Here is a 9,349-nt window from a genome sequence, read left to right as displayed (position 1 = left end):
GCTAGCACAGAAATCCCAGAGCACTGTGGGCTGGGGAGCTCCCACCCTGGACTCCTCCAAGAAGGGGAAATCAGGGAGCAGAAGGGGTGACATGAGCCACAGGATGAATCTGGGAAGAAGAAGCAGGTTGGAGGTGGAGGATGGATGATAAGTGTGGGGGTTGAGGCACACAGCAGTCTTTACCTGCACAATCTGGGCTGTGGTGGCTTGGGAGAAGAGCACCTTGGGATGCTCAGCACTGCAGTGCTCCTCCAGCTCGCCCTGGGACGGGAAGAGCTCCCCACAGAGCTCGCAGGGGAAGGTGCTCTCCTTCTGCTTGAAGTGCTCGCTGGTGACGTGGTTCTGGAGGGCCCCTGGGAGGTGGAAGGATGCGGAGCAGTACAGACAACGGAAGGGCTGTGAGCCTGGGAGGTGAAGCAACATCCTGAGCCTAGGATGGGAAGACCAGGACCAGCCCAAGGGCACAGGGAGCTGCAGATGCACAGCCAGGACATGCAGGGCTGAAACCCACCAGGGACTCAGGCACAGTATCTGCCAGCATCCCTTCTCCTGCTACACACAGCTTGTGGCTGTTCAGGTCCACTTTAGGTCTAGCTCCCTGCAACACCACATGCAGAAACCAGGCTGGTGTAATCTGGCTGTAGCTGTGGCTGTCCCTTCTCACAGTATTCTCTTCTCCCTGCTTCCTGCACCACTCAGCACTGCTTTTTATTGGCCTGGCTTGCACCTCCTGATGCAGCTATTGCAAACCCACTATCCACCCCAGGGGTTTTCTCCTCTCAGAGAGAGCTATGTGCAAGTCTCCTCCTTCCCCACTCTCCTGGCAGCTGTTGGCTGCCCCCTCCAATGTCTCCTGATCCTGCTATCCCACGCACAGCCCTGGAGACCCACCTTTCATAGTGGTCTGGTCTGCCAGTTTACTGCCCTCACAGCCCAGGTCCCTCTCGGATCTTTCTGGTGCTTAAATCCATTTTTCTCCAGTCTCTCACACCCTCCATCCTCTACAAACTCCAATGCTCAGGGCTCAGGTCCTTGTTTCTCCGTGCTGATGTCTCCTCACTTACACTTAGCTCTCTTCTATGCCATAACAAGCAAACCCAGAACCCTCCTTGGCTCCAGTGGCTCCAGAAGATTAACAAACATGTGCCAGCCTCACCAAAACTGATGCTTTTTCAGTTCATCCATGTTTTCTGTTTCCTCACACCCTGTTTCTTTACCATGTCCATCTTCACTCTCCTGCTTAAAGCTTAGACATCACCTACTCAGTGAGAGGAGCAGTCACTGCCCACAAGATAACATGAACAACAGCGAATGCAACAGACCTGAGTGCCTGCACTTCACATGGACCTGCAGGAGGGCCAGGGTAGGGAAATGCTCCTTGCATGTCTCACACTCATGGAACTTCACATCTGCAAACAAAGCCAAGAACAGCAATGTGTGATCCCTCCCAAGGTCTTCAACAAGAGACCTTCTGGACCAGAGCTCTGTTAATACTTCAGGAACACCACAAGCACATGCAGAGGAGCATCTTTGGAGAGAAGGAAGGAAAAGGAGAGGCCAAAGCAAGTGAGCTGCAAGCTACTGAGGTGAGACTTGCCAGAGAAGACTGCTACAGTATACAAAGAATCTATTGCGATTTGCAGGTAAAGGCAGTGTGCAGCCTTGTCCTGTCACAGTCATTACTACAGCTCTCCCAGCAGTCACCATGTGGTTGTGTTTGCTGATAAATGGGCTGTTACCTGTGTGCTCTGCCTTGACATGCTTTCGGTGAGCGGCAGTGCTGGAGAAAGTTTTGTCACAGGAGCTGCACTGCAGGGAGGAGAACTTGGAGGAGCGGTGGTTCTGAGCTGCAAAGACATCAGGGTGGTGGGTCCGGTTGTGATACCATAACCCCGACAATTGCTGCAATGATAAGGACCAAATTATGGTTACAAACCAAAGCTGTTCCAGGGGCATCATGACAGCAAGAAACTGCATGGGAAGCAACAGAATCAGTGGGGTTGTGCTCAGCAGCTACAAGACCTGCTCATCCTCCCACCACAGGAACAGACCCAACACCTCACTTCTGTTCTCCATTGCCCCTGAAGAGATGAACACTGCCCTTCAGTGAACAATCTCTCATCCTGATCTCACTTGCTGCAGATCTCCTTTTGGTGTGAATTTTTGTTCCCTACTAGGAACATGCTCCCACACTTACTCCCACCGAGGCATGCCATTTGCAAAACAAGCATTTTGTTCCTACACTTCCTGGCAGCTAGAGCCTTGGGTGAAAGATTCCTGAGGGTCCAGGTGGGCAGGCACATTGACAGTCACAGCCCATCTCTCATCATGGACTTGGCAGTCCTGGGGTAAAGGCTGGACTTTATGATCCTTGAAGGTCTTTTCCAACCTAGATGATTCTATGATTCTATGGACCTATCTTTTCCCTGTGGACTCTGCCTCCTCTGTGCAATCTTTCCCCCTGCAGACCCCAAACTACTGCATGAGGCGTGAATGGCCACAGCCTGGTGCAGGAACAGGCAATGACAACCTCCAGCACACGAGCCCAAACTCTTGCTGCCCCAGCTCACCTGGTAAGCTTTGTCACAGATCTCACAGCTAAAGGGCTTTCCCCCAACGTGGGTCACCATGTGGCGCTCCAGGAGTGATGGGGCACTGAAGACTTTGGAGCAGGTCGGGCAGGGGTGGTATTCCCGAGAATGGGCTTCATGGACGTGCTTGCGGTGCTCCTGCAGGGTGGCAAAGCTCATCCGGCACTTCTTGCAGTCATAGGGGTCTTCGATGTCTGCCACCCAGAGACACAACAGAAAACACAGGGGGCAAAGAAATAAAGATGAAAAGAATTAAGAGGGGAATTCACAGAGGGAGGAAAGAAAAAGGGAAGAAATCCTTGTTACTTCCCAGATGAACACTAGCACTTTGCATAGAGATGTTGCTGCTCCTGCTCACCTACAACTTCCTATGGTGGGTTGGCAGCAGCTTGCTGGAAGCCATTCCTCCTGTTTTCTTTGGGATAACCCTACTCACAGCAACAGAACACTAAATTTTCCTGCTTTTCTTAGGAGGAAAAAATCCCATCACAAGACACGCAGCCAGCCTGCAGGCACCGTAACACCCACATAATCCTCCACTGGCACAAATGAGTCTGCCATGACCCCGCAGGCTGGCTTGCCCAAGCCAGGAAGGCTGCTGGCGACACTCACTGTGGAAGGTCCGGAGGTGGATGGAGAGCCCGTTGGCCTGGCGAAAGCCTTTCCCACATTCCCGACAGACGTAGGGCTTGTCCCCGGTGTGTGTGCGGACGTGACGTGACAGCTCGATGGACTGGGCAAACACGGCGTCGCAGTACTGGCAGGCGTACATCTTCCCTGCAGTGACACCAGGGTGAGAGCCTGCACCTAACAGGACAGGAGCTCTCTCTGGACTATGCCTAATTTCAAAGGGAGAGGGAAGAGATGATAAAGTGGACAATGTGGCTCTCCTGAGGTAGCCAGAGCATCTCAGTGCAGGGTCAAAAAGGTCCTAGAGATGCTGGGAAAGACCACACCTGCACAGAGAGTGTTAAATTACTACAGACCTTAAGTATCTGGAGGTACTACACACTTCTAGAGGTAGTACATGCTGGTGTGTCTCATAGAGTCATAGAGTCAATTAGATCGAAAAGACCTTTAAGATCATCAAGTCCAACTGCTCCCCCAGGACTGCCAAGTCCACCACTAAACCGTGTCACTAAGGGCCTCATGTTCAAAATTGCCCAACTGCACCACACTTGAGCAACAGTAGGAAAGACACCCAAGTGTATTTATCACAAACATAGCAATGCATCCTCTGTGCCCATGAGCTGGAAGAGGCATGACTAAGCACCAGTAGTGCATGGGGCTGAGTGTGGGGGCAGGAGAAGCACTGGTGTGAAGAACTGTGTGAAATTCAGCCAGAGGGAGGGACAGGAGAAAGTTAACCAGGGGGAAGAGGAGGCATTGCAGGAGTAAGGGAACAGAGAGGAGCTACTCAGGAGAAAAACAAGGAAGGAAGAGGAAAAGGAAGATCCTCTTAATGAAGAGCATACTGGGTAGCTATTTGGGTGATACAGAGAAGGGGATGGGGGAAAGGTAGAGTGGGGAACTGCAAGCAAAATCATGCAGGTGAAGGAGATTTGGGAGCAGCCTGCTGCCCAGGGCTGCCCAAGGGATGGAGAAGCAGCCTGGAGGCAGATGGAGCAACAGGGCACAGGGGCGTGGATAGAGCAAGCTAAGCCCATGGCTGGGTTCCACGGGGAAGGCTCACCCTCAGCGTGTTTCTTCTTGGTGTGGTAGGCAAGGGCCGAGGCCTGCATGAAGGTCATCAGGCAGTGCTTGCACATGAAGGGCCGGTCCCCGGTGTGCAGCCGCAGGTGATTCTTCAGCGTGGAGTTGGCTGCAAACTTGGCCCCACACTCCTTGCAGGAGAAGGGCTTCTCATCGAAGTGCTCCGTCAGCTTGTGGTACTGCATCCCTGTGGAGGCAAGCAGGACACCGAGATGGCACTGGTGGGACACAGGGCCAGCCCTGCCCGCCCCTGCTGCAAAGGGCACCACTCCACCCAGCCTGGAGGTCCATCAGCCCACCCGTGACACCAGAGGTCCACCAGGATATCATGAGCTGCCACAGAGGGAAAGAGACTCAACTCCTCTTACTCATCCAGCTAAACCAGCCACAGAGCTGGAACAGCTTGATTATTTTTGGAGGCTTTTAAATGTACCAGTAGCCCCACTTTTCCTTGATGAGCCATGTGGAAAACCAATTAAGGAAGAGCTAATCAGAAAGCGATTGTGCTCAGTGGGGCAGCAAAAATGAACTGAGCTGCATTTCTCACACATGATGCTCACAGAGCCCAGGGAGGAGGAGATTTCCAACTATCTCTTTACTATGTTGCCCAGGCTTCTGTCCAAATGCCCTTGCTCCCACCAACCCTACCTGAGGCATGAGCAAACTCTCGGCCACAGATGTCACACGTCACAGGGAGCCGCTTCTTCTTCTTCTTGACTATCCCCACCACACCGTGGACCTCCAGCTGATGCTTCTCCAGCTCCTTCTTTGTTGATCTGACCTCGCTGCACTCCTTACACTGGATTTGCTTCCCTCTGGCCACCCGACAACGTTTCATGTGCACCTTCAGGCGGCAGTAGAAATGGAAGGTCTTATCACAGGCTTTGCAGACAAAACTCTTCTTGGGAGGTTTATCATGGGGTTCCTTCGGTTCCTTGGCACCAGCACCTCCTGCCTTGTCCTCATCTTTGTCCAGAGCTTCAACTTGGGATTTATTGTTCACTTTCCACTTCCTAATCCCAGGCTTCTCCCCACTTCCCTCAGTCAAGAGACCTACAGGAACAGCAAGTCCTGTTTTGGTGGTGACCAGCAGGACAGGGCACCAGCCCCTTGGTCTCCTATCTCCTGAATGCACTTACACTGACAGTTGTGCCTGCACAGCAATAACAGACACACTGTCCCCATCACAGCAGTGGTGTGTGCCTCTGCCCAAAAGTGGCCATGGCCATGCATGGTACGATGCATGAAACTGCATCCTTGGTCCTCAAATTTCTTCATCCACAATACCAGGGGCTGGATGAGGAGGCAAAAGCCAGATTTTCCAAAGAGCTTGCTCCTCAAACACCAACAACTGTTGTTTCCAACCATTTGCCTCCTAAAGTGAAGTTACAGAGGTGCTTAAATGTCTAAAGGTCTGAGCCTCAGGTATGATACTAAGTCTGCCATAGAGACTGGATATCTAGCCATTAATCACAAGAACTCTCAGGAACACTTCCCAAACACAAACTCTTCGAAAGAGAACAGATAATCTTGCTACAACGCTTTTGAGTCTTCTGGTTAGGGCCCTGAGGTATTTTGAATCGCTCATTACATTCATTTCTTACAAAGCCTAATGCTTTCCTGAGTCCCTGTAACACCATCATCTCAAAAAGCAAAAGCTGGAAAATTCACCTAGGATCTCAATCTACAGAAAAGACCCACAGGGAATGTATGTATGGAAGGAATCAAAATACAAACAGATATATTTGGCTTCTTTGCTCTAATGAGAACCATGCAACTGCGTGGCCATGGAAACCAGTGCAGACTTCTTTTGCCAACACACAGGAAATTAAGCCTGTGCCTGCAAAACTTCATTTCTGCCTTCCTCACTACAGGAAGAGCTCAGCAAAGTGTCTTCCCTGCACAGTGCTACTGCCCCGGATTTACAGCCAAGTAAAAACCAGGTTACACAGTCCAACAGACTTGGAAACCTTAATACTTCAGGTGGTAGTGACCCACCAACCTGTGAACACATCGAGGGAGAAAACCAGGCTGGATAACAGGTTTCCAGTCTGTCCTATGCTGTCAAGATAGCAACACACACCTTTCACCTCTAAGGTCTCTTCCCACATTCGTTCCAACCAACACTGCCAGTTTTTCTGACCCAAGTGAAGAAGTATCTTTAAACCTCCCAGAAACGTTAAACATCAAAAAGAGTCATCCTGCTGGGCAGGATGGATGTGGATGAAGAGATAAGCGCTAAGGAAACCAACACTGGAATGTCTAGAAGCAGTGCCATGGCAGCAGGGGTGTAATCTGAGGCAGATGAAACAGAGTTTTGCCACAGACCCCAGTGCACCAAGAGCTACCTCGAGGTCCTACTGCTCTTATGCATGTGCAAATGTTGTTCAGGATTACAAACCTTTAGCTTGGACAACAGCACAGGACTCTAATGGTATAAAAGGAGGGGCAGCTCTCAATTTGAGTCCACCTTCATGGGGAAATGCATAAAGGGGCTCCAGGAACAGGTATCCATCTTCAGGGGGATGCTACTACTCCCAGGGAATCATTCTGAAGGAAAGCTGAAGCAGATCACATAAAGAAAACCTCAGTGTTAATTATGGTGTATTTCACACCAAGTTCTCTTTCCCTTTTGTAAGTGGCCTTCGGGATCTGTAACGCTGGTGGCTGCTCTACCCTCCCTGCAGAACTCCAGAAACAGAAGATCTCTTGATGTGTGATCATCCCATCTCTCACCTTTTCAGCTTAAGCTGGAAGAAAATTCCACCTATCCCTTTACATCTCCAAGATCATCCAATGTTTCCTGACCTGTGTGGTGGCTTCTAATGCATAACTTTTACAGTTAATGGCATTTTGCCTGCAGAGCCTTCAATTTAACAATTCCAGAGGCTGACGCTGGCCTAAGTGAGGTGCTAACTGTCTTTTTTAAACACAAGACTACGCAGAGGAAAAGCTTTTCTGCTGGAGTTCTTCGCACCTCTGAGATACGAAAGCAAGATGTATCTTGACAAAAATGATCTCCCCAGAAGTGACTGTATGGAGACCTGGAAAGCAGATGGCTAGAGAAGAGGTTACAGAGCTGTCTGGAAGAACCAAACCTCATCCTTACATGCACCAGCTGCCAACAGGGAAGTGCTCTGGCTACTGAAAGAACCCAAGGAGAAGTTAACAGATTTCACATTGTACCTTCACCAAAGAAACCACCCCAGTACTTTGATAATGCTGAGTGTGGCTGGGGATGGGTGTAAGCAGTTTCCTCCGCAGGGATACCTTGTGCTTTCCAAGTGCTTCAGCTCACCCCTTTTTGGGTTTTGCATGGTAGAGATGTAAAAACTGTTGCTTTCAAGTGCAAACTGTGAACAGCACGTATGCTCCTCAGAAATGTAAGATCCCTGTTTCAGGTGGAAGCTCACAGCCCTCAAACATGAGTCCCACAGTTATCATTCATATCATGCCAAAAGCCACATAGTTACTGATCCATTAAGCCACCTGCAACAATTAGATCTGGTAAGCTGCGATATCAGAGCTAAGGAGACTGACCTAGAAATTAAGATATGGAAGCTCACTGTAAAGATCCGTAAGATGCCAAAAAGGGGCCAGTAACTGGCAATTTTCCTCTAGACACTTCATACAGAATACATCTTTTTGCCAAGTAAATACCATTTTTCCAGGGCTTTTGTTTTTGATATTGCTCCTTGCTTGATTTCATCTCAACCTTGGCTTGAAGCCCTGAAAAGACACTTAGTAACAGCAGTCTGCTCTCTTTGATATTGGTGCCAGAGACACAGGCATCTGCCAGAGCAATGTAGCTGACTCCCCCGCTGCTGAGCATTGCAATGTGTCCAGGAGCTAAGGTGGGCTGCACGTTCACAGGCACGTGCAACTCTGCTTGGCTTGGCTCCTCTAGAATCACTAGGGAAACAGCCTTGGCACATCCCATGGCCAGAAAGGGTCAAGGGGAGTGGGAGAAGTGCCTGCAGCATCAGAAGGAGACAGAGATGGAATGGAAGATAAGAACAAAGTGCCTTTCTCTGGAATTCCTCATCAGTCATGACATGGTGAAAAAGGCAGCTGGAATGGTGGCAGCTCCTGTTGGAGTTAGAAGAGAGGATCTAGATCTAAACTGGCCATGAATACTGGACGTACAGCGTAGGACATCTCTCAGGGAGACCACTAAGGCCACTGAGTCAAGAAAGAGGAGCAGAGCACGTGCTATCAGCTTCCGAGACCTACAGCTAGGGCAGCAACACACATCCTTGGTTTCTTCTATACATGCACTGGTCCCAGTCACCCAGTAGCATCCACCACCCCAAAAACATTCCCTCATTGCTCAAGAGCACAGGCAAGCCAACAAACCTTGAGGGTATCCTAGGGGCAGGTCACCCTCTGTCCCTTCCCAGCACACAGGGAACACTGGTTTTGCCTGTCACTGTCAAACACGAAATGATGGCGAGTGTCTAAGCCACAAGGCTCGTTCGTGTTCATTCATACAGACCAATCGTGGACCTGACCCAAACGTTCAGACAAAGCAAATTAAACCTTCAACCCCTAAGAAAAGATGAGACACTAACAACAACTTGCTAGCTCTACCTACCTACCAATCTGCTCGTATTTCTATCAGCTAAGAAGCTCTGGCACCACAAGTAAATAGGAATAGACTGAACCAGTGCCTGTGCTTGGATAAAAAATTCCCAGCATGTACATCCCAGTGGACTCTGCAGCCCAAAGAATCTGGATACGCTGGGAAATACGATGCCATAAAAATGTCTGTGAACAAACAGAATAAGCAAGTCCCATTTGCATCCTTTTCAAGAGAATGCAAACCTGCACTTAGCTTCCTGGCCCTCTGTTATCTTTTTCATTAAAGCACCAAATTATTCTGTTAAGCATTCTGCATTCAAATGTCAGATGCACAGATACAATTTGGCTCCGCTGAAAGCATCCCACAGCTCAGGGCAGGGTTTCACACATGGTTACTGCCATGCATTTGTTTTCTGAAGCTCACCAAATTGCTCTCTGCGTATGTTTTGTTCATCCCTTTGCCA

General features: G+C 49.8%; 1 protein-coding gene across 9 annotated transcripts in view; it reads right to left on the bottom strand.

The window, feature by feature from the left end:
• Positions 1–9,349, bottom strand: part of ZBTB40 (zinc finger and BTB domain containing 40) — a 40,289-nt gene that overhangs the window by 7,649 nt on the left and 23,291 nt on the right. For 4 of the 9 annotated variants that reach the window (XM_065696258.1, XM_065696259.1, XM_065696253.1 and 1 more), the window contains exons 9-15: positions 4,953–5,357; positions 4,285–4,491; positions 3,204–3,368; positions 2,571–2,785; positions 1,740–1,902; positions 1,323–1,409; positions 184–404 (exon numbers count right to left, since the gene is read on the bottom strand). In XM_065696258.1, the coding sequence (XP_065552330.1) occupies positions 184–404; positions 1,323–1,409; positions 1,740–1,902; positions 2,571–2,785; positions 3,204–3,368; positions 4,285–4,491; positions 4,953–5,357 (1,463 nt within the window). Of the gene's footprint in view, positions 1–183; positions 431–1,322; positions 1,410–1,739; positions 1,903–2,570; positions 2,786–3,203; positions 3,369–4,284; positions 4,492–4,952; positions 5,358–9,349 lie in introns of those variants that run through there. The other 5 variants (XM_065696260.1, XM_065696256.1, XM_065696261.1 and 2 more) reach the window with 5 other exon arrangements.

This window comes from Lathamus discolor, chromosome 16 (assembly GCF_037157495.1).
Source record: "Lathamus discolor isolate bLatDis1 chromosome 16, bLatDis1.hap1, whole genome shotgun sequence".
NCBI classification, from domain to species: Eukaryota; Metazoa; Chordata; class Aves; order Psittaciformes; family Psittacidae; genus Lathamus; species Lathamus discolor.
The sequence above is the reverse complement of the archived record's forward strand: the minus strand, read 5'-3'. Positions and strand labels throughout refer to the sequence as shown.